We start from the raw sequence: 25233 nt of genomic DNA, 5'->3' as shown, positions 1-25233 counted from the left end.
GTTCTGAGAAGTAAGAATGCATTGGCAGTTTTATGGGCCAACCTACAGCTTTGAAATGGGTCGACTGAGAGAGTATAATTTGACATACGCTCTTTGATTAGTATTTTTCTAGCCGGCTCAAATATTACTGACTCCATGTCTTCGTTTTGAAATGGGGGCTTTATTGTACCTGCCTGCGGATCGTAACTGGAATAAGGCGACATTTTCATGACCTTTCAGCTGCTGGATACGGCCTTCTCACGATAGTCCTCGCATACCTTGCTGGCAGCCTACCCTCAATTCTGCAGGTAAGTAAGCCCGTGAAATGTTGTACAAAGACTCAGTATTCAACAGTGTGCTCAGGTGTCGAAGAGAGAGCCCGAAAAAAGTTGCAGAGGATCCGTACAAACGTTCGAATGAGCGGACATTTTCCTTCTTTTTGAGCGGCGCAGATCCAGCCAAGGGATCATTAAGCTCAAACGAAGAAGCTTTCAGCAGCACTAACCCTTCTTAAAAATAACGCTTTTTTTATTTTTTTATCTGGAAAGGACATTCGGGCTTTCAATGCAACTGGTTTCAGTTTAAAGGGGCCCGGAAGTCAAAATACGAGTTTGGTTCGATCGTAACATTGGCTCGTTAAAACCATACTGACCCTACGGTTACCGTAAATTTCACTCAAGAAATCTGTATAATTAGGCAAAAAGGGGATGGTCATGTGACTCACTCGCTCATTTGCAGCACTACAGCATATGAAGTAATACGCACAGCTGTGGGGATTGGCTGAGGCCGGCAAATACAACTGCACGTTAGGCAGGGCTTGTTAGCTTGCAGAACAAGGTATTTTCGCTTAAATGTAATGTATATGCATTTTATAGCAGCAAGAATGGTAAGCACGAACAGTCGAAGCTACGATAGTACACGTAAACATAGAAGCCCAAGTGCATAGTGCTGTTGGGACAGCACGCATTACGCATGTTATAGCCGCACAGCAGTCTGCCGCTTTGGGGTTGTATCACTCGACACTAACCCATTGTCGTAAGCGACATAGTCTTACGTGACCCTGTTGGTAGAGCATACCCCACGTTTTAAAAACCATTACTACTTACCGTAACGAAAACAAGCCAGGTGCAAATTCGTTCAAAACAAGGTAAAGGCGGACAGCGGTCCTGCACAGTGGGGTGGCGCCATCTAGGACAACTGGCGGTAAACAAGGCTCCGAAGTCTGTTGTAGACTAAGCAGTCCGCTAGCGTTTGCCTGAAGACATGTTCTTGTTGCGTATCACAGACGTCAACAAACACAGAATTTGGCGGAAGAATCAAATTTGAACTTGAATATAAATATTGTGCGGGTCCTTTTCTTGCGTTTTCCTTACCAGAAAATCTATCCGTCCTCGTCGTCAGAGATGTCTACGTCGCAGTCGTCGTGGAGTCCTTTTGGTCTTGGCTCGTCGAGGACGCCAAGGGTAAAGTTGCTTCTAAACCCAGAAGGCAGGTCTCTTTGCGCCTGTGGTGGAGGACAAGCAGGAGGAAAAACTTTATTGTGAGCCTGGTGATGTGGGAGTGGCTCCTCAGTCCAGGAGACCATGGGACGACAGGAGGCGCCAGAAGAAGGTCGGTTTGCGCCAATGGAAGGGGCGCACAAGCGGCCACAGCCACATCACGCGCACGGTCCAGCATGGGCCACGTTCCGTCGGAAGCGAGGCTCATGCCGTCGAGCATGGGGCCACCTCAGTGCGCTGTTCATGTGCTGCAAGCACCCGGTGAGGCTCCTGGGCCTAACCCACCGAGTGGGCTAGGAGTTGCCCAGTGGAGAGTCTACTCACGTGAGACGTCCGGAAATCGGTGTAGAGGTGTGCACAAGACAACCCTTCACTTGGAAATCACACGTACATCAGCCTAAGGTGAAATTAGAACATCGGAAAAGTCTAATTCACTGGCGGCCGATGTGATGCATCTTCACTTTCCTCGCCCCCTAGGGGGCCTCCCTGTGATGCAGATAGAACGGTATAGTTGATATTGCCGCGAACCATGTATAAGTTTATTGTTTGTTTTTGCTGCCCGGCCATGCCCGGCTGTGTTATCTGCGTCCCAAGCGAAGCGCATCTTCCTTTCTTTATTTTTATGCCGCACGGGCTATCAAATTCAGATAAGCAGACTGTCTCGCCCTAACTTGACTAGCCCAGAATGATCTTCTTTGATCTACAATGTTCTGGATGTAAATCGACGGTTTCAGAAACACTCACGCCAAGAGATAAAAGCCTGCAGAGCCGACGCCTTAGCATTTCGAATCGCCGACACCAGTTTACGCACGTCACTTTGTTGATTGGTGTATCGCCGCCTTGTATTCTTAGAGTTGTTAGGGGAGCACAAGTTCGCTTCAATAAACTTTTTTTATTGAAGACAACTGCGTCGTCTTTGGCAACGTGACATCTGGTGGAGGTGCGGGTAACATGCACCCTCAACCCTCTTCAAGTCATCAAGCAAGCCCAACTCGTGCCAGCCGCCGACAGCAAGGCCTAGAGCCGGAGTTTGGACTACTGCCAGATCAATTGAAGGCGGAAGACGTCACGGCCGTTGTCATGAACAACGCATCCACGATGACCACGGGCCATCCTGTAGTTCTGCAGCAACCCCGGGAACCACCATCATTTGATGGATCACCCACGAAAGATCCTGAGGACTGGTTGGAGAAAGTGGAGCGTGTTCGGATCTTTAATAGGTGGGATGACGAAGAAACGTTTCGGCATGTCTTCTTCTATTTGGAGGATGCAGCTCGAACTTGGTTCGTTTACAATGAAAGCTCTTTGACTGACTGGACTCTCTTCAAGAGCGAGTTCCTTAAAACGTTCGCCACCGTCGTGCAAAAGGCACGAGCCACACTTTTGCTAAAAACACGCACGCAACACCCCAACGAAAGGGTAGTGATCTTCGTTGAGGAGATGAAGAGGTTGTTGCGATGCGGATCCGGAGATGACAGAAGAAAAGAAAGTAAGGTCTCTCATGCGAGGGGTAAAGCAGGAGCTTTTTGCTTGCCTTGTCCGCAACCCTCCTAAGACGGTGACCGAATTCGCGTCTGAGGCGGCCGCGATGAAGAAGACGCTGGAAGTTCGAACGAGGCAGTACGATCGCCCGGTCAACGCGCTCGTTTCCGAGATGATCGGTGGTGGGGCTACAAGCTCCGGCACACTGAGCGAGACCATCCAAGCAGTGGTCAGGGAACAGCTTCGAAAGCTTTTTCCGACGACGCCGCAACCTCAAGTGGCTTCCCTGACTGACGTCATCCGCTAAGAGGTTCAACACGCTTTGGGCACTTCTATGCCATCCGAGGCACCCCGCGAGCCACAGGCGATGACCTACTCCACGGAATTCATCGACCGCGCCCTGCTCCAGCCCGTCTATGAGAAGCTCCGCCGTATCACCGTCCACTCTCGCCGCCATCCCCACTGTCGCCGCCATTCACCGTACCGCCGTCCACAGCCCAAAACCAGACGCCGAGAAAGACCGACGTTTGGTGAACCGCCGGTAATCGTCCGCTGTGCTACAACTGCGGAGAGGCCGATCACATCTATTGTCGTTGCCCATACAAGAGACTCGGACTGCGTGGTTTCTCCGTCGACGCACCTCTCCCTCTCCCTGGGCAACGACCACGTGAGATTGACGACTACCTATCTCAAACCAGCCGTGCCAAAGCCCGTTTCAACCGTTCGCCATCGCCCTACTTATACCAATCGCCGAGCCGCCGAAGCAATGCTGGCTTCTCACGTGGAAGGTCCCCCAGCCCACGAAGGGTGAACTAAAAGCAGCAACTTCGGGAGGTAAAGTTGCACAACGGCGGAAAAATGAAAACATTCCAGCGATGCAGCGACTCGCTGAAAACAGTGATTCACGACATTCCCTTATCCCGACGACCCGACCTAACCCTAACGAGACTCCCGAACACGACGACGGCCACACGGCGCGACGCGTACCCGACATGACCGAATTTGCCGCTGAGAAGACGGCGACAACGACGACGCACACTGCGCGACCGTCAACACGCACAAGCCGAGATGCGACGCCCCGACACACGCGGAACTCGACGAAGGCGGCATCTGACGTCAAGGTGTCCATCGACGGCTTTGATGTAGTCGCCCTCATAGACACGGGAGCCGACCACTCAGTAATGAGCGGACCATTTGCGTCTAAGCTGTGGAAAGTTATGACCAGATGGGACGGTCCGCACATTCCCACACCAGGAGGCCACCTCGTGACGCCAAGTGGAACGTGCACATCGCGCGTCACATCGGCACATCGGCGTTCGTCATTTTGCCTAACTGCTCCCGCAACGTAATTATTGGAATGGACTTTTTGGCGGACAACGGTGCTATAATTTATCTACAGGCCAATTCCATAACTTTTTCTTCCGGTCACTCCATGACGCCGGGATCGAACTCCGAACACCGTGCTGCTTTAAGGATCGCCGATGATCATGTACCCTGCCACCACGCGCAAGCTTGACGATCACCGTCTACTGTGAAGATGCTGTCCCTGACGTCGACGCTATCGTAGAGAGTGACGAAAGGTTGCTCCTCGACCGTGCTGTCTCCGTCGCAAGGGGCACTGCGAGCTTTAATCAATGCCATTGCCAAGTTTTGGTCACTAATTTCAGCGAGGAATACCAGCATTTAAACAGGGGCGCTGCAATTGCGTTCTTCGAAGAAACGCAAGAAGGAAGTCAAGTGATCGCGGTCGCCGACTTTGAACGCACACCCGAAGATACCTTCATGCTTCCGGATCCCTTCGACGTGAATCCGGCGTTACCGCAAGAAGAACGGAAGAAATTATTGGATTTGCTGCATCGCTACAGCGAGTGTTTTTCGTGGAACTCAAAACTACGTCAGACACCTCTAGCGAAGCACCGAATATTAACCGAAGCTGGAGCCCGACCTACCCGACAGTACAGCGTCTCTTTACACGAGCGGGAAGCCATCCAGACTTAAACGAGCCATGAAGAGAAAACACGTTTGGTTCATTCAAAAGATTGTCTCGTTAGAATCATACTGACACCACTTTTAACGTAAACTTCGCTCAAATAAGCTACATAATTAGGAAAAACGGGAATGGTCATGCGACCCACCAGCTCATTCCCCGCAACAGAACCTATGATGTCACATGAGCTAAGCTCTGCGATTGGCGGAGGCTGGCAGAAGCAGACGCAAATTAGGTAGAGCTTACAAACTAGACGAACGAGCGATTTGCGCTTAAATTTAGGGCACATTCTTTACAAAGCAATAAGAATGATGGGACAAACAGTGGAAGTTACGAAAGCACATGTAAACATAGAAGTACTGATGCGTTCTGCTGTTCGTACTGCGCACAGCATGCTTGGTTTCGCTGCACAGCACTACGGGGCTTGGGTTTGTCTCAGACGACACTGGCCGATTGACGCAAGCATTTGTCGAGCGAGCACTGTTGCAGGGAACGAATATTTTCTCCCAGAACAAAAACAAGCCAGGTTTAAATGCGGGCAAAAACAAACCAAACGCTTAGCACGGTATGGTGGCGCCATCTAGGTTACGGAACGTAAAGAAACGCGGGAACAAACCAACACTGCTGTACAGGGTGGAGACAACCTTTGAACGGTCCCGTGCCGCCGCAATTGGGCCAACGGGCTCAACGCGTTATTCTTTTCGTTTCCCACGAGACCTAGCAACGCGAAACAGACAATATGATTCAAACTTCTTCAGTAAACCGCGTTGCGGCGATAATTTTAGCGCGGTTTTGACACAATGACTTGCTTCGGCGGCGAGCGAGCAACCGAAAATGGTGGCGCCAGCGTATACGTGTCTCTATCCTGTACGGCGGATGCGTGAATGAAGGTACTCAGGCTGCAGAGCGGTCGGTTTCAGTGATGTCACTTGGGACCACGAAAACGCACGATTGAGCGGGAAAATCAAAATTTTAACCTAAATTGTTTAATTTCTCAGTGAATAAAGCACCGTTTGTATCCGGACAAGCGCTGGGGGCACTATAAAACACGAAATCTTTCGAATAAAACCAACTTGCATTTTCTCTTCATGGCTCCTTTAAGTCCATGACATGCTCAAGCAACGACATTATACAGCCATCGAAAAGCCCTTGGGCTTCGCCGGTCGTACTCGTGAAGAAAAAAGACGGCAGTTTTATGTTCTGCGTTGACTACCGGTGAACGAACAAACCATAAATAGACACACCCAATGCATGGTTCACGGAAATATACGTAGGTCGGTATGAGGTTTAAATTTCTCACTTTATTTCACCTCAGAATAAACCCACACAATATTTGAATTAAAAAAATGAAATGTAACGTTAATGTAACGACACGTTCCAATGTTCGAAGTGGAACTGGAACGCGTTGCTATAGCAACAAAGGAACTTGTAATGGGAACTCGTTTCAAAATTGGGAGGAACGAAGAACAAGCCTTAGTTCCTGTTTTAGAGGAACGTGCAAAACACTGGTACCAAGGCAGCAAGTAAAAGGGGCCTGTCAGTATGTGACGTAGTTCGCTGCTAAGGATGTGGACCAAGAACATCCTGGGAATTGTGTCGAATTCAGAAGGCGTACTCCGACGCTAATTCGTAATTAGGGCATGCAAACTCCGCAATAGCAACAATGAGATACTCCGTCGGTCTACAATGCCCATTTACCACCTCAAAGAGTTTTTCTTTAATAGACGTGCCTTTGGTGCGGCCCGGAACCAGTGAAATATTCACATCAAGGATCAAGAATATGACGAATAATAAAGACCTTCTCATACAGCGGGAGTGCGTGATCTGTATTTTTTCTTTGCCATTGAACCGGCGCGTTCCGACAGCCGCTCCGTCTCTCGTCTCAAAACCCACCCACAGCGCGTAGCCTTAGACGGTGGTGCACAAAACAGAGAAAACTGTGGTTGATCCCTTTTTTCTAAGAATCCGTAAAACACGAAAGTGAAATGTGTCTTCACAGAAGCAGTTGAATGTTTATTGTGCATCGATGTGAACTTAGACATCGCTATTTACATTTAATCGGTATGGCACTGTTAGGCGCGTCAGCATTAGACTCTGGAATACACGCGCCGGATCATTGAGTAAATGAGATTTAAACCTCAGGCGCTCACAAACGCTGCGAACGAAACGTAACGGGTTGTCGGGGAACCGTTTGGTGAAGTCAGGGTCCGCTGTAGCAAAAGGAGCGTGATTTGCGGCTCGGTAACATTCTCGTGGGAGTGCTTGGCGAGCGACGTCCCGCTGGCGGGTCGCTTTAGTAAAGGTGCGACCACCCAGTGCTACTTCGTGGCGTTTAGGGCAGACGCTTGCGTTGCGACGACCTCTGTCTGTGGAACGCGAGAGGCAGATTTCGTAGCTTGCGCGTCAATACGTGAACGCGTTCCGCTTCCCGCTGGCGTGTCTATTGTCGCACCAAAGTAGTCATGAAAGCGAGATTCGCTAGTCGGCGTCATTGCCTTTCTGCCATAATGCAACAGTTCCCCTACACGGGACCACAGCGGCGCCAACGTTTGGCGCGCATTCGTGTCTTGATGCACTACTTCGCTCCACCTCTCCTAAACGGCAGCCCCATCTTAATGGAAAATGCACACTAAACTTTTTTACACCCTTTTAGCCAAAAAGGGTGTAGAATAAGTGGAAAAAAGGTGTTGGGAGGCCTTTACACCCTTTTTCTTGAGTCTCAACACCCTTTTCCGAGCTGTACGCCCTTTTTGTTTGAAAAAAAGGGTGTTTATCAACTTCAACACCCTTGGTTTTTCTTAGGGTGTTGAAAGGGTGTGGAAAAGGTGTTCAGCTGTTCATTGAATAAGGCCATGTTCGGATGCGTAATAGCACTGTAAAGAAGAAGACATCCCCTCATATACTCCTCTACTCGCAAGAAATTTCCAAACGCAAAAAAAAAATAATTGCTCCTATCCAATGATCGCTCGTTTCCTTATGCGGTGCACCACATGCCCCAAGTTTAGCTTTGGCACGTGAAACAACAACTTGAACCTTCAAAATTAAGAAGACTAGTCGTGTGGCGAAAAGGATGTTTACCAACTGCAACACGCTTGGCTTTCTGTAGGTTGTTGAAACGGTGTGAAATAGGTGTTCAGTTGCAAAAAAAGAACAGCGGAGCTGGGGGTCGACCTAGGTTCTTCCGGTGTTGCTAAGTTTTGTTATGTTTGCTAAGCTTTACAATGTTCTTGCTAAGCCAGGATGGCCGCTCAGGGATGAGGCCAAACTTACCGGATTTTACAAGGCTGTTCCAGTGTGCCCCCTTCCCCCCTCCTCCCCATTTCCAGGAGATCCAAGAGGGAAACAAGGTAGGTCGGCCCCCAGCGTTGCTGTTTCTCCAGCCTTGCACCACTATTACAAGGTGCGCGAATTTTTTTACCTTTTAGAATACAAAAAAAGACTAGTACCTTTGAAATGGTACAGTAAGAGGTGCGGATACGCATACGCCCCTTGTGCTCACACTCTAACAAGTTCGAAAGCCGACTTCACTGTTATAATACCCTATCTGCGGTGGTGCACCCTTTACAGGTGCCCCAGTTCTTTTTCTTTGTATTTTTTTGCTAATGCCACCGAAACTACCTCCTGAAGCTTAAAGAGCTTCACTGGGAATAAATTATGCCAATTCATATTGCTGTAAACATCGTGAGGTACAACCCCCACCCCGCCCGCTTGTAGAGAATGTTCAGTCCACCCGTGTAAACAGGTACAAAATGCCTCCAAAATTGGAGGTATCTCCACCTTTTTTCTTCGTTATCGGTCTTTTCTTACACATTTTTTTTCTTTACGCCCTGTTTCTTAGTTTCGAACACCCTAATTTGTAGCTTTACACCCTTCTGGGACAAAGGGTGTTGAAATAATGAACACCCGTTTTGAAGGGTGTTGAGGTGTCAGGGAAGATTTGTTTGGTATTTAATAAAATTCTATAAGTTACGGATAAGAAAAACTACCGCGTAATTAAAAAGTTTTTGCAAATCCGCGTGTTGATTTGTATATTCTCGTAGTAAAATCCATATTTCCAAAATTAGCGTTAAAATATTAGTTTTTTGCGACAAGCCCACCGACTCCATCTGGGGGCTTTCCTCTGCTGGGTATAAAAGCAAGAACAGCACATGTATTGCTAAGTAAGTATGCACTCCCTGTACCGCTTGCATCCCGTGTTCTAACTGTAACTTGTACGTATTGGCTGTTTGTGTTGAATGCTGCGCGCTCCGCCGTTTGACATTGCCTCTGCGCATGCCATCACCTCAAAAAAAAAGGGGTGTGAGACTCAACACCCTTTTTTTAGGGTGTTGAGCATCCTCAACACCCTTTTTTAAAGGTGTTGAGCTCAACACCCTTTTTTCATCCATACACCCTTTTTTTGCCAAAACACCTTTTAAGGGTGTTAGCCATGGGACAAGATTTTTACACCCTTTTCGGCCAAAAAGGGTGTAAAAAAGTTTAGTGTGTGTTATAGGGAAGGATATAAGGCCCGTTCGTAGAAGTGTACGGGCTCGAGTTCATAACGTAGTTTTATTTTTTTTTTTTGGCACAGCGTTTCACACCTCCCGTTGCGGCCAGAGCGATCATGCGCTGTAATCCTGGCGCCGCTACGTCAATGAAACTTTTTCTTGCGATGGCATTTCCGTGACGGATATGACGTCGGTGAGCTCTCGCTGTGCCCCGGCATAAAACACCTTCGTGTTAAACAAAGCTAATTAAAAAAAGTAACTTTCGAAGGAGAGGAAGCGTGACCTCAGAAAAAAAGTCAGAAAAATGACTGGTTCTGTTTGGTTCAACTTCAGGGCAAAAGATAAAGTTCCGCTCCGGTTGTTGGTTCAGTTGCAGTTAGGGTTGGACACCCTGATCTGAAGCTTCCTCGACAATACCATTCCGAAGAAACTGCTCATTTTTTTCTTTTTGACATCTTTGAAACTGCGCTTCTTGTAAATCCTCCGTAGGACCAACATTCAGAAGGAACGATGTATTAATGTTTTGAAATTAACCGAAACGCAGTCCAATCCCCTGTGTGCCGTTCCCACATGCGAGGAACCTGAATTTCAAGTGCACTATTAACGTTCTTGGTTAATGGCGTGGCAAAATGCACAACGCTATGGCGTGTTTCCGACTCCTTCTTTTTACAGGCCGCCTACGTCATGAGTGGCTCCTTTTACGGCACGTGTGGGGCCGTGTTCTTCATCGGTGTTCTCTTCCCATGGTGCGGGAGTAGAGTGAGTATAGGGCACGGTCAAACTGGCTTCGCCGCATTACCGCAATGGCTGCGGTCGTCATGCTTGTGAGGAATTTGACTATGATCTCTTCAAGCCACACAGCTACCCTCTCGGCTCCCCTAGCCGTTGGGATTCCACATTCGGGATTTTTTGATGCCGTGCCTAGATCGCTAGTGATGTGTTTACACATATTATGACGTTGTGAAAAGAATGGGCAAAGTTATTTACGTCATTCGAGTTTATTAGACTAAACTTGTGCTCTGCCGTAGGCTAGAACAAAAGCCCGAACATCCCTAAAGCATTGAAAGAAGGCGATGTGCGCAGTTGATCGCTTCCGCATCGAATGCGGTGGGGTTCGGTCGCTATGCATCTATCGACGCGTTCAGTTTCTGTGAAACATCGAACCAGAACGAGAGCCTTATCGAGGAAACGAGAACTAGAGGTGAACAAAGAAGGGTTACCACCTTCATTATTAGACAAAGCGGCGGGCGACGTTAGGAACAAACGATAGCCCGCTTTCAGCATGGGATGCTATAACTCTTCGCGTTCAGGCGCTGGCAGCCAAACCTAACCAAAAGGATTCAATCAACACTGTTTGCGCCAATATATGAAAGTAGCACTGGATTAATAGGCAGTTTATAGGGGAGGTCTTCATACTGCATTAAGCTTTTGATGCTGATATCATAGAAATAATGTCCATCTTTCTGCCATCACCCTCTGGCCACTATTCAAAAACATTGATTTACATTGCATGAATAACTGTTTTTTCATGACAACTTAAATGCCATGGAATTAAATTCTATATAGACACAAAGCGAAAGTTTTAACGGCTTTGGAAAACTGTAACGAAAATGAAGGGAATACCAGTTTATTAAAATTACGAACCACCACCGCAAACTTCTAGACCAACCCTATTGAAAATGTGGAGTTGATGGAATCCATCAAACATCTACATGGTGGATTATGGTAATGGAATTATTGATGGCATGACGGCAGATGACTGCATGCTGGCAGGGTGATGGCATGACGGCAGATGACTGCATGCTGGTAGGGTGATGGATGACGGCATGCTGGTAGACGTCGGTACGGCGGTAGCTGACGGCATGCGTCGGTAGCTGACAGCAATGGTAGCGTCGATGCTGGCAGGTTGAGTGACGGTATGACGGCAGATATGCGAAATTGCACAAAAATGATGACGACATGAAAAGGAAAGGTGGTATGCAATGCCAATTAAAAACTGGTTTCATTTCTTGCGAATAAATTTATGAAATAAGATTTGCAGCAAATAAGTAAGCTTGCATATGCGTTTTGCTCTGTCCATTCATGTCGTGATCGTTTTTCTGCTATCCTGCTACAATGCTCTGAAAACTTATCAACCATTTTATGAGAGCTTAGAGGTGTGTGCTGGGGTGCTTAAAAATATTACACAAAACAAACTTGGTTTTAACGTTGAATATATTATCATTAAATATCAAATATGGTGACTATCTTCGAACAGGTGGGCAGCTGAAAAGAAAAAAAACTGAGTTACACACTAAAGCTTATACAATCCAGATCAACTCAAAACAAATGTATATTCACATTTCACATACCTCCTTAAACATTCTGAGATGGTCACTCCGATGTGGTCCCTTGCTTCTGCCCTTCCTCTTTGCCATAAAAATAGAAAGCCTGCAGAAAAAGAACATTTTCAACAAATTAAGTGAAAACCATCCTTCAGGTCATGGAAGGGTGCTCTTGACCGGCACTGCTCTAAAAGGCATCGCATGGTGGCAATGCCTTTCCCGGGAAAGGATTTTAGTAAGATGCAAGCGTGCATGCATGCAACCGAGAATGTCAAGAGAACATGCGTTAGCAGCAGGTGGAAAGGAAGCAAAACACCCTCGTCTAGAAGAATTCTATGCTCAAAGCGCAGCCAGTGAATACCAGGCGCAAAAAAATGTAGCTTCAGGCGAGTGTGTTGAAGGTTAGCAACACGTTAAATTGAAAAGTGAAGAAGGCCAGATGACATTAACCTGGTTGGATGCATTGAAGCGACGAAAAGAAACGCACACAGTCTTGAAATGAAAGTGCAGACTAAACGAACGCTTGTAAAAACTTCAGCAAACTTGTGATGAATTTAGAGAAAGTTCAATACTATGAGGACAACCGAGCTGTGCAAGCACTAAAGACCCTTTCGGAAGCCGCACAAGAACGAGAACGGGTGTGCCAAATTTGCCATGGAACAGATTATCAATAGTGATAAGGCGCACTGACTAGACAGGAACCCACGTTGCGGCAAAGTGTTGTGGAAGGCGACTTCTTGTAAAGGATACGAGCATGTGAGGGGCAAAATCTGCTGAAGCTGCCGTGTCAAAGCACACTAAAAATCTTGTCGGACCTTCTGCAAGAGACTCGAGTAATAAACCTAATAAAGGAACGGCTTCAAGTGGAGGGACAAAGCTTGCGGTCACTAAAAGAACCATACTGACGAAATGTCAATACAGGAAAAAGTAATTTATGGCTGCCAAGTCGACATATTTTCGGCCTTGATATAAGCTGTGAACCTTGAACCGGTGGTGCCACTGAATTAGCCTGCAGGCTCCTCTGGTTTGTCCTGCGGGGGCTTTCCACGGCTGACGTTATCCCCTTAGGGTATTTTTTTACCGGGAACAGGAAGCATGACCGGCTCCGTAACCTGAATTTTAGTGTGCTCAACTGTGTAAGAGGTGGGGTTCTTCATTATCCGTATTGTCACAGACAGCCACCAGACAAACAGCGCCATGTTTCTAGGCATGTCGGTTGACAACACACTACAACATCAGCATGTTTTGCTACATCCAGCGCGGCAAAATGACCCATCGTTCCTTTTATTTGACCAAACCACCTCATTAAGAACCTTAGAACAAATTTTCTAGAGAGAGAGAGGGGGATGTTTGATGGAATGCAGAAAGTTAGGGCCTGTTTTGTTCTCAAGGCCCTCTTTAAGATCCAATAAAAGTTGTACTTGTGAACCCAGTTTGGCTCCTAAGCTGATCACACATTGAGCCGAACCTGGAAAAAATTAAGCTGTCCCACGCCACCTTGATATTTTCGCCTGTCGTCATCAGCAGCCAGAAGTTCCTTCAGAAAAAGCCCAAAGGTCACGAACACGCTACAGAATCGAAAATTCCAGTAAAACAAGCTGAATAGTGCAATCCCATGTCAAGGACCATGCATCTACTCCTCGTAAATATGTGATTGCAGCCTGTTCAGCAAGGTGTCTCAAGTGAAGCGTGACAAAGCGCAATAACACAACAGCCGAACCAAGAACTGTAGCGCGGATGGCTGATTGTGTGGCCACTTTTCGAATTGACGCCACCGCATCACCGATAGCGTGCACCACAGGCGACGCGGCGGAGGAAAAGAGAGCTATCGTTCTCACAGGCGGAGAGGAGCATTCGGCGGGCTGCACCAAAAGGGGGATATCAAGCAGCTGTGTCACTTGTAAATGTTGCATCATGTGCATCCTAGTTCTCTTTTTTACTAAGAACTCCCACCTTCGTGCTTGTGTTTCAGCAGTTCAATGTACAATGGCAGCAAAGGTCCATGGTAAACAATACATAAAGACGTTAAATACAATACATCCAAATTCACTGAATCCAAACTCGGAGAGCAATGAATTGCTGAAATGAACATGCCGACCAGCATATATATACAGTGCTATTGGAAGACCAAAGCACTGCACTCTCGGTCAAATTAGGCAAGTTCTGGTAACTGAATTCCACAGTGCACGTCATAGCATTGCACTACAATTGTATAGAACTAGGTGCTCAATTATTGTAACCAACCTGAAAAACAGCCAGTGACATCTGATGAGAGGTCCATCCAGATAGGTCCATCCACCAAGTAGGGCATGCCAGCTGATCTCCACCGCAAGGTGTAACATTCAGTAGCCTGCAAGATAGAAGTGAGGGGCAAACAACAAGCAAGTTGCATTAGCCTTAATCCTTCAAAGTTCTAAATGCGATATTAAGGTGTCGAGCAAGGTGTTCTTCACACTCCAAGCGAAAATATGAGAACGTTAAAATACCACATTACCTGGATGTAAGGATGGCCGAAGTGACTATCACAGCATAGTGACAATGTCAACGATCAAGCTTCTAACTCAATTCTCTCTTTGGAAGTAGATGCCGTTCATTATGACCAGTTCATGTATGCGTAAAAAGGTGCCGAGATGAGCTCTCATTGCTATACGGCAAATTGCTTCCACGATTCTGTGACAAAGCGCAGACCTAAATGATGATAACGTTGCCTTAACAATTAGGGAGTGCCTAGCGTTCCGTCCAGCCGGAATGCTAAAAACTGCTAAAGTTCCGTCCAGACTGAACGCCAAATCAAAACCAGCCAATTAGCCGCCATTTCTCATTCTGGGATTTGGTGTAGTGGTTCCGCGGCTGACTACGAACGTTGTAGGCCCTGGTTCGATTCTCGCACCATTTTTTTTTGTGTGTGTGTGGCCGTGGTTAGCGTTTTGTAATAGCAAAACTTCCTGCCCGCTTTACAATTCACGCGATGAGAGCAGTAGGTCTTGGTTTTTTACTCAAGCGGCCGAGCTGCTCCCGCTCGCTGGAGCCAAGGCCGACGTAGCCATCGCCAGTTACACCCGATCTCCTCTAATTATTACCAATGATTAATATTTAACAGTGACTCTGGCTAGTCAGTGAGCGGAAGCGGTTTGGCCGGTTAGGTAAAAATCAAGACCGACTGCTCTCGCTGAAATATTGTGAAGCGGGCGTCGGGTGGCGACTTGGAGATCTGTCCAGATTGAGCTAGAGTTAGTCCGATCATCTGTAATTATTAATAATAATTAACAATTATCAGTGATTCTGGCTAGTCAGTGAGCGGTAGCGGTTTGGCTGGATGGGTAAAATCAAGAAAGACAGCTCTCAACGCGAGTTGTGTCTCCTCCGGACGGAACGCTATACACAGCCTAATAATTCTGCCAAAGGAGGCTGGAAAGGCTGTGATGAACTGCTGAACAACAATACAAGTGAAGCAATTTTTTTTGTTTTTAAATTCTCTTCTAGGTGATTGCAGCTTAAACCAGGTTCAATTCTCCTTCCCACGCAGTGCTTGAAGCCCACATGTGTCGGTGCATGTTTTCAGCTGGTACCGTCAATATCATGGCAACAATTTTTTTCCTTCAAAACATGAATCTAATTAGTCCTTAATAATGGCCGCGATGTCTTAGGGAAGCATAGGGAACCAGATTTAAGGTTGTGCTCACATTGACATTAAACCCATTGAAACGATTTTCAAAAATGACACACATTGGTATAGGCGGCAAAATGTGAAACATGACAATAATGCATTACTGCCAATAATGACAATAGCCAGTGCTTAAAAAATTATTGCGATGAGAAAGAGGTTATCCTCTTCTGAAAAATTAAGAAAAAACTTTCAGTGTGATCTAACCATCTAGAAAAGGCTGTTCTCCCATCTATTCTCTAGCGGCATATTTTCTAGAACTATATTTATTTACACCAAGTCGTGTTTTTAACAGAGTGTATTCTTTGCTGTGCAATTATCTACACAAGCTACTTGAAAGAGACCTTCCAGTCCAGAGGAGACCCACTTTTTTTTTTTGAAGCATTTGCTCTTGTGCGGGGTGCCCTCATCCACACAATGAGAGCCCAATACAAAATTTAACTGAGCAACACGCGTGGCCGCGAATTATTCGGAGACGGTAGTGAATGTTGCAGTGCTTAAACGCTCCCCATGTGCGGCCAGCATTGCTTATGCCTCTGCACCAGACGCACGATACGATTGGAACACTCAAACATTCACTGCACATGCGGGGCTTGCGAGTGTGACGCCAATTTCAGCCATCGTACCCTCAATCTGAACGCAGAGAGCCTTGTTTGTACCAGTGCACTTTACTGAGTGACCGCTTTGAAAAATGACAATCCCTGCAGTGTAGTGTAGACTGCTATGTGCCTCGGCTAAAAGTTACCTAAAGCGTACCACTCCAGTCCAGGTACGAAAAATGATGCGAAGAACAATTTGCAATTCCTTAAAGAGAACTACCCACCAAAAAAAAAAAACTTGCGAACTCAACCTGCAGCGGTCAACCGCGCGTATTGGCGATCGGTTGTTGCGAGCAACAAACCGTTTAGCCAACGTAGCAGTATGATCCTACTTCGCTCAACAAAAAGCCTACAAACGGCACAAACAATAGGGCTCTTCGATTTACAGACTCGAATTCACCGCGGATATTCCGCCGTAGTCCGATGATTCCCCGAAGCCATAAGGATACACAAGAAAATCGAATGCCTGACTGCTTTCAGGGAATCGGCGGTGAGTCCGGGACTGTAAATCGAACAGCCCTACTGTTTCTAGTCCCGTACGCAATATCCGCGGTCGAAAGGCAGATCTACGTAACCCTCAAAATCAGTCGCTGTCAAAAAACATTAGGGCTAACCGACGACGCAAACGTCTAACACGGAACGGAAGAGCCCTGCCCTGTTAAATACACAAGTAAAGTGCAAAAAGTTGACTAGTCACTTACCTTAAATCACAGGCGACATATCTTCGTCGAAACAATAATCCGATGTCTTCAAAACAACCACAACAAAGCCACTCGACAAGCGCGTACAACTCAACCGTCTCGGCGGCCAGGAAGAAAGGAATGCGGCGGCGTGATGGCGTGGCGATGTTGCTGGATGGAGCAGTGGAGTACTGAGGCCGGGGTTTCGGTTTCGGCTGTGCCTTGGTGTTTTCGTAACGCAGTCCATACACGGCGCGAAGTGAACAAAATGCGTCGAAACAAATTCTGGCTTGAACATAGACACATAAAACAATGTAAATAGAAAGATAAGGTTGCCATACCCAGCAAAAAGTTGAGTTTGTTGGGCTATCCTGTATATGAGCGATTTAGTTGTGGAATAAACCTCCGACATCAATTTGGGGGAAATCACTTTTGGTTAAAAACTATCAAGAACAGGCACATTTTTCGTTTAAAAAAAATCATATCGTGGTGTCAGCAAAAAAAAAAAAAAAAACAGACCACCAGAGGATCGAACCACCAACTTTGCAACAAAAAACGAGCGCGTTACCACTGCACCACCACCACAATCGGAATTTATGTCCGAACAAGTGCCATTTAGCTGGTTTGTCAATCTGAATCGCCCATGAATGCACAAATATTGTGAGTTATGTTTACTGCTTCTCGTATATAACCCATTCCGGCAGTCATACCGCTTCTTGGGCACGCACCAGCCTCCAAAACGAGGCTCACCTTGAGAAGTGTAGCCAGCTATCTCAACCTAAAAGAGATATCGCACATCCCCGTTCTCCCCGACGAAAGCCAACGTAGCTATGAGTGAAATGGCATAGAGTGAAATGGCATGCGCGCCCGGAATTAAAATTATGTTGTGTAATAATACCGTGCTTAGATCTGTCTCAAGGCAGCTGATTACAACTAAGGAGGATCGGCGAAGCGCTAGACCCGTAGTCTGCCGCGTACAATTTAAGCCATGCCACGGACGGTTCTGTCCGCGGGCTCAGAGCAGCGAAAATGAACACGTACGGTTTGACGGTTTGACCCTGTCGCAGCGAAAAAAAGCTGCCCATGTTTTCAACGTAAGGGTCGGCACTGCCATCCTTACACCGAAAACGGCGAATAAAGGGCATACAGTTTCATACAAGCCCTCAAAGTTCTGGCTTATAAACAAGAAGCGCTAATCAAAGTAGCTTTTCTCTAATATGCCAAGTTTTCAGCAGCCCCTTATCAAAAATGCAGTTATTCTTTTTCTTCTCGAAATTCCCAATGCCACCGCTATGTTTCTGTTATTATATCAGTCCTTCGCTATCGAATGAATTTTGGCTTGCTGCCAGCATTCGTTCGGAAAATGCCTTTCCATCATCAATACAGCAGTCAAGCTGCCGTCACGCGAACATCTGCCGTCATCGCGCAGCATGCGTGCCAAGTTTTCGGCAACACCTTTTCAAAAAGGCAGCTTTTGTAATTTTCTCGCAACGGTCAATGCCAAAGCTATGTTTCTGTTATTACAAGCGCTTCGCTCTCGTATAAGGTTTGACTTTCTGCCGTCATTCATTCAGAAAATGCCTTTCCATCGTCAATTCAGCAGTCAAGCTTGCCGTCACGCAAACATCTGCCGCCATTGCGCCGCAAGCCTGCCAGCATGGAGGAAGGTGCTGGAAGGTGCTGAAAGGTGCTGGCAGGCATGCCATCATACCTGCCAGCTCCTTCCAGCGTCTCCTTCCAGCAGCTTCCATTACAGTTTCTTACGTACATCAAGCTTTGCAAGGCGACCATCAAACGCAATCAACCTTTCCAGCAATGAATCTTGATGGTTGGTTGATGGAATTTTCAACAGGGAAGGCAAAAACTAAAAGTAACATTAAGAAAATGCCACCCTTATTCCTACAGGTACCATGCAAAGGTTGTAAAACCATTTCCGCCCTGTAAAAGCCGGCGGTCCTACAGTATCGTTAGAACTGAAAATGGCAAAACTTAATCCGTGCAGCATTATTTTTTCACTAGGATTTTGCTGAATGTATCGAGAATATTCCCAGCTACATATCTCGAGAATGTGTGAAGGAAAGTTTGACATCCACCTGAATGCAGCCATACGGTTACAAAGAAAAGCTATACAATTTCCTCATAACCTTCGCAGCTGAAGCAAAATTCGTCCTGGTCCAGGATTCGAACCTGGGACCACCGCTGAACCGCAGCAGTCGCTCTACCAACTGAGCTAACCAGGAGGCTAGTCGTTTGTAGCGCGAGGGTGAATTGATCAACAACTCGAAGTAAAGGACCGGTGTTAATCGACCAGATTTAGGACCAGGACGAATTTTTCTTCAACTGCGAAGTTTCTGAAGAAGCTGTATGGCTTTCCTTTCTAGCCGTATGGCCGCATTCAGGTGGATGTCAAACTTTCTTTTGCAGAAACTTACTCCACCTTGCGGATTTCCCCTAAATCTGGTCGATATCTCGAGAATATTGTAAGCCACCCAGTAAATGTAACTGAGAAAAAAATCTTTGTGTATTCTTGTGCTCCACCTGTACCATCCTGAATTTTCGGGGCTAATTAAGTTCCCATACGGCTCTTCGGCGGTATTCAGAATAGAGCAGAAAATGCTGCACTAATGAAAAATGCGGCACTGTTGCAGTATTCTGCCCTAGGACCGCAAAAAGGGAGCCGGTGGTGGGCTTGGTTTTCACAAATTTCTTGACGTATCAAAGCCACAATACGATTGAAAAAAAAAAACGGTGAAGTAAGGCCGATTCCCAAAATGCAAGATAGCGGTGGGCTTTCAAACTGTACAACCACATTATAAACCATCACTTCGACCGTGTAAAATATTTGAAAATACTATCTTAAAACACATACAGGTTTTTAGAGACAAAGCACATCTTTTTCCTTTGACACCATGGATTCCGTCGCAGATTATCAACAATTATGCATCTAGAAGTAGTTCAAGGTCCTCCTTAACAGGTAACACATCAGTGGGCGTTTTAGAAACATTTGATTCCATATATCACAACAAAGGGACTGCAAAGCTCCCACACAAAATTTGTAACGAATTATTAACACGCTCGATACAAGAATTCTGAAGTTCTCGTCCACAGTTTGTTATGTTCGCTCAAGTGCCATTAGAAACCGTTCTTCTCATGACAGGAGTATCAAAAAGCTAAGTTCACGGGCCGCTGTTATTTCTTTTTTTCGTTAATTAATTACGCCCAATAACACCTACACCATAAACTTTTTTGCCTTAAACAGTCATTCCAATCATTTTCGCTCAATGATTTACTAAATTGTTCGTCATCTTTACACCGCATGGCAAATATCCATTAACCCCAAGAAAACTGTATGCATGAAGAAAACAACCGAGAAAGAAGGATCAATATATTTGCAACATTACCGGCATGACACTTGAAAACAATTTAAGCACAAGCATTTGGGTGTAACAATCCCCATTCCTCAGGTACGATGAGCACATTACCAAAATCATTTCAGACGCGGTGCGAAAGCTGTTTTATGTCGATCGATGTCTTATACTGGTCCACAATTGATTGATTGCGGGGTTTAACACGCCGACGCAACGCAGTCGACGAGGCACGCCGTAGTGGAGGGCTCCAAAGTAATTTTATCCAGCTGGGGATCTTTACGTGCGCCGAAATCTCGAACACACGGGCGTTTTTGCTTTTCGCCTCCTTCAGAAAAGTGGCCGCCGCGGCTGGAATCAAACCCGCGACCTAGTGCTCAGCAGCAGCATGCCTCACCCACTGATCCACCGCGCCGGGTCCACTGGCCCATAATTTAACAAGCTTTTGGCCTACACTACCTATGTCAGACCGAAATTCGAAACGGCTAACACAATATGGTTTTCTCGCACAGTCATTCGCGAGAGTAAACTGGGAAAATGTACAGATGAAAGCACCCAGATCCCTTTGCAAAAGGTATAAGCTTAATGATTCCCGGCAAATATGTTATCAAGCTGTGGCATTGCAGCACTCACCGCTGTTTATAGAGAGCAAAACCGAGACGCCTAAAATTTCACTTTGTTATGGCACAACCAGTGTAAAATTGACACACAGTTGCATATTCGTCCATCAGAGTGACCCGGCCCAGGCACTCCCACACATCAGAAGAATATTACTACCAAAACGACACTTTCAGACACTCTTTTTTAACCTCGAATGAAATATTTGAGATCCCTCAGTCCTAACACCGATACAATGACGCACCTTGCCTTAAAAAATGGAATGTATGCCCATTAACGCAATGCCAAACTGCTGGCAGATGTGCGGTTATTTTGTGTTTTTTTTTCATAATTGATGTAATTGTCGGTTACTTGGGGTAGTGTTGGCGCAGGTCACAAATGGGGGCTTTATACTAATGTTTCATGATTGTGTTTGCTGCGAACTTTTTATGGTTTAGGAGGCTTCGCTGGTTTGGTAAGGTATTTCTTAGTTGTAACTATAATTGGAAGAACGCATTATGTATGCTGCGTTTGCATTATGTGCTTCTGATGCCCACTTTTCATCTTTTGGAATCACCCAAGGCAGAGTTTTGGGGTCCTTTCTTTTTAAAATTACATAATGGTTTGGTCCGAAGTGGTTACTGCATGTTTTTTTAATTTAAATTCTTTGCTGGCGATTGTATTTGACTTATAAATGTTCTTTATGTTACTGTTGAGGAAGCTAAAGAAAGTGTTGGAGAATGGTACTAAGGTCGGAATATGGAATCTAACACTCCGAAAACAGTCATTTTAAGAAGAATGCGTAAACAATCTCAGAGTTTTTTTTAATATCCCGTCATGGCAGCAACATTCCACATGTTTTTTCTATTAAAAATTTACGCGTCATTTTTACCCACACTTTGCCGTGGTCCCAGCATATATCTGGCATTTGCGGACAAGCCTTTCAAAATCTGTTTTTAAGCCGAAAGCTAATCATGATATAAGTAATGCAATGCTTTGCAGACTATTAGTCTATCTACAATTGAGATCCGTCGGCAATACGTGACCCGCAAATTAAGACAGGTACTAACCGAAATAAGATGATTCTTTGTAAATGCCTTCGCTTCATTTATGGCAAATATACATAGCAAGATGACCCAACACTGATCATGACCAACAATCGTATTGTCCACCCTGTGAACTAGAAATCGTGTGTTACCTCAACAACATGTCTAAAAATATCTGCAGAAATTCAAAGAATTGCCTCTAATGCGTGGCTTTCTTATGCCGCTTGCCTAGAGTGTGAGTTTTTTGCAGACAAACGTTTTGTTTTTTTCTAAATTTTGTCCCCCCATTTATCTCCATTTACGCTATTATAACAATTAAATGTCTTACTTCCGAGAAATGTGCATTTTTCACGAAATACACGGTTCGCCATTTTCAATATTTTTTTTCTGTGTTCTTATTTTTGGTTTTCCAATGTTCTGTTCTACCAATTATCTGCATTTAGGCTATTATAACGAGTAGAGGCGTTTCTTCTGCAAATCTACATTTATTGTTGAAATGAAGGGTGTTACACTAATCCCCATTTTTGCTATTATTTTTTCTATTTTACAGCGAAGCTGTGTAGAAAATCGTGATTTTTCGTGTCCGCAGTTAAAAATACCAAGAAATTGCTGGGCGCCTGCACGTGAGCGCGGGCCTCGCGGTGACCGCCCGGCAGTTAACAAAACCAAGAAAGCGCCTAGCTCCAATGTGTGCGTGCCTCTCCACGACCGCCCAGCATCCCCTGCGCACGTTTCTTAAGCCGAGCATACACACTGTGGGAGATTGGCCAAGATTGCGGCGACTGCCCGGCAGTTAAAACACCAAGCTCTCGAGCTCTCGTATGCGTGCGCCTCGTTGTGACTTCCCAGTGTCTCCAGCGAACGTTTGTCGATCTAAGCTTACCCACTTAGGTCGATTGGAAAAGATGCTCGGAACAAGAAAGGCACGTCCTAGCGTACGCCCCTCCAAGGTGGTGTGCAATGATTATCACTGCATAAAAATGAAAAAAATCTCACACTTATAGAAACGATAACAGAGTGCATATAGTTTCCGCAGCGAAGAAGACGCAAATGGGCTGCAAACGTGGACTTAAACCGTCGTGATGGTCGTGAAGGTTGCGTGCAGCTTCGCAGCTTTCAAGTCCCTGGCGTTAGTGTGAGCTTCCTTCATCTTTTTGCTATATGGTTCGGCTGTAATAATGCACTTTCTGCATGTGAAACCTGTATTCCCACTTGCTATGGCATCTGAAAGAGACTGACAGCATTGTAAATGACAATATTCATTAAAAAGGACAAGTTAAGTACAAATCTGTTAAAACTTGGATCGAAAAAGCTTAGATCAATCTTGGATCATTCAATGGATCAATCTTTCACCCCGCTGAACTCTCTCAAGCAACTGAAAAGTTTGTTTTTGTTCAATCCAATACGTGGTCTAAATCAACCATCAGCCTTAGTCATTGCGTGCATACCGCTTTCTGCGTGCAGACTGTGCTACTGTCCATGTGCACGGGCCTCGGGCTGGCCTTGTGGGTGTCCATCGGACGCATCGTCCACCCTCGACCCCCCGTGGATGCTCGCACGAGCGTCGAGATGTGCACCTTCAACTACACAACCAAAGTATCACCGCCCCGCACCTACGACTCTGGGTAAGTGCAGCTAAGGAGGTGCTCTCAGGTGAATCCACTGATTGTCTAACTAGGCAACATTCCTGGGCAGTGGGGCAAGAAGGGGAGGCCAAGTTACCAAACGAGTTACCCATTTTTGGTAGATGAAAGAGGTGACGTGAGCTCAGTTCTTCAACACGGATATTTGACACAACCAAAAACGCACTTACTGAAGTACAAAAAGTACGTTCCCGGAAGCGGTGAATGTCACCTTCCGTAAAAATAAAAACTTAAAAGATATTTTAGTTCATGCCATAATTGGTCCTTCAAAGCAATAAGTCATAAGCACTTAGTCGTCTTTGTCGCCCGTACAGTGGTGAAGTGATGGTGGTGATACCTTCTGTACCACTAACAACGCATCCTTGGCACCCATAACGGACCCCACTGTTCTGCTTCGGAGGCTCCTCACAGGTGCCTCCAAGCATACATCGGTGGAGGAGTCCCGCCCAAGGCCTCATCTTTTGCTCTTGCATCTCTGCTCTAAATGTAACAAAGCAGAAGAAATTTCCTCACGGTGTCCTTCGTCCTTACCTGCCAGGCTTCCAGTATTAGCTGCGGCCAGACGGAACGGAGACAGACTTTATTAGAACGGGCTCAAGAACTGAAACCCTTCCCGTTCCACCGAGGTGTAACGGGTAAACTAAAAAAAATTGAAAATGGATGTATGGATCTAAAATAAAAAAAAACGAAAAAGGTAATTAAACAAGATAATTACACAGAAAATGACTTACTGAAGAACAATGGTAAATACAAACGATCTAAAGGCTATTATCGCGTTATTTGCCGCTGACTTTGTTTCTGCGTGTGAGTGAAATTGTGACAAAATATTTGAGGGGGTAGTATTGTTGAATATTAGCGTTGACTAGTATTGTCATTTCTTCTAAAATTTTTGATGTTTTTGTATGTTTTATTAGCTCCGGTTTCCTTCTTACGAGATAATTTCTATGAATATCAAGAAGTTGTTCTCTGTGTTTGTTGGTATTGGGCAGTCTTGTAAATAGTGATCAAAACTGTCTGCTGGTAGGTTACATTTACATATGTTATTATTTGCAATGGTGAATCTATGAAAATAAAACGGAAATCTACCGTGTCCAGTGACAAACTGTGACGTGTAATAATTGGTGGGAATGTGGTCCGGAATTTTGTAAATATTCTTTATCCATTGGAATGTGGTGCAACTCGCTTACTCTATCATTTTCGATGCGGCTGTATGGGGCGCGCTTCCGGCCAAGGAATCCGAAAGTCCCTCTCCCCCCGCCCCCTGAAGCAGCAACCAGCGCTTGCATTGCGTAAATAAAGACCCGGCCCAATTCACAGTGGGAGTTCCCCGCGCATCGCTTGTGATTCTGTGACAGCGGCCCCACTGTTTCCTGTCCCCTTCTCAACGATGTCGGCGTACCGACCACTCCGGAAGCCGTTTTTGGAATGTCGTTGTGGGAAGCGATCGCTCAATCTAGCAACACTCTCCTCCTGGTCCAGGTGGCATTACTTGCGAGGAGGAGGAGGAATAACTTTATTTTAAACTTTTTAGGAAAGGGTGTCGTTCGCTTGAGGAGGGGAGGTGCCACTATTCCAGGGCCCCTGTTGGTCTGGCTGCACTCGTGCCCGTCGTATCAGCTGTCGCTGAACTCCCGGGTCCAAGCTGAGCAACGCAGCTTTGCACTGCTCAAGAGTTGGTTTGGGTATTCGAAGAATGTTTGGAATGTCAGCGCAGGCCCACGTAACGTGTTAAAGGAGGCATAATGAGTTGTGCAGGCAGGGGAATTTGTTTGAAGCGTGAATTGTAGGGTACTTGGCGTGGAGCTTTCCTAGGTGCGGGAAGGTGTTTGTATTTAGGTGACGCCAGAATGTCACTTCTCTCGTTAAGCAGTTTTCCAG

At 46.0% G+C, this 25233-nt stretch overlaps 1 protein-coding gene and 1 long non-coding RNA gene across 2 annotated transcripts in view; one reads left to right on the top strand and one right to left on the bottom strand.

Annotated features, from left to right (window-relative positions):
• The window catches only part of LOC144179592 (sodium-coupled monocarboxylate transporter 2-like), a 146872-nt gene that overhangs the window by 102115 nt on the left and 19524 nt on the right, over positions 1 to 25233 (top strand). Inside the window, exons 12-14 of the mRNA XM_077708005.1 lie at positions 220 to 287; positions 10110 to 10196; positions 23177 to 23337. Of these exons, the coding sequence (XP_077564131.1) occupies positions 220 to 287; positions 10110 to 10196; positions 23177 to 23337 (316 nt within the window). The remainder of the gene's footprint in view (positions 1 to 219; positions 288 to 10109; positions 10197 to 23176; positions 23338 to 25233) is intronic.
• Positions 11634 to 14110, bottom strand: LOC144179593 (uncharacterized). Its single transcript, XR_013324293.1, has 3 exons — positions 14006 to 14110; positions 11789 to 11867; positions 11634 to 11702 (listed from the first exon to the last, which is right to left on the bottom strand). It is a non-coding gene; the product is annotated as an uncharacterized LOC144179593 (long non-coding RNA).

Source organism: Haemaphysalis longicornis, unplaced genomic scaffold, assembly GCF_048455015.1.
Source record: "Haemaphysalis longicornis isolate Haplotype H1 unplaced genomic scaffold, Haemaphysalis longicornis Haplotype H1 scaffold_4, whole genome shotgun sequence".
In the NCBI taxonomy this organism is placed as follows: Eukaryota; Metazoa; Arthropoda; class Arachnida; order Ixodida; family Ixodidae; genus Haemaphysalis; species Haemaphysalis longicornis.
The sequence above is the reverse complement of the archived record's forward strand: the minus strand, read 5'-3'. Positions and strand labels throughout refer to the sequence as shown.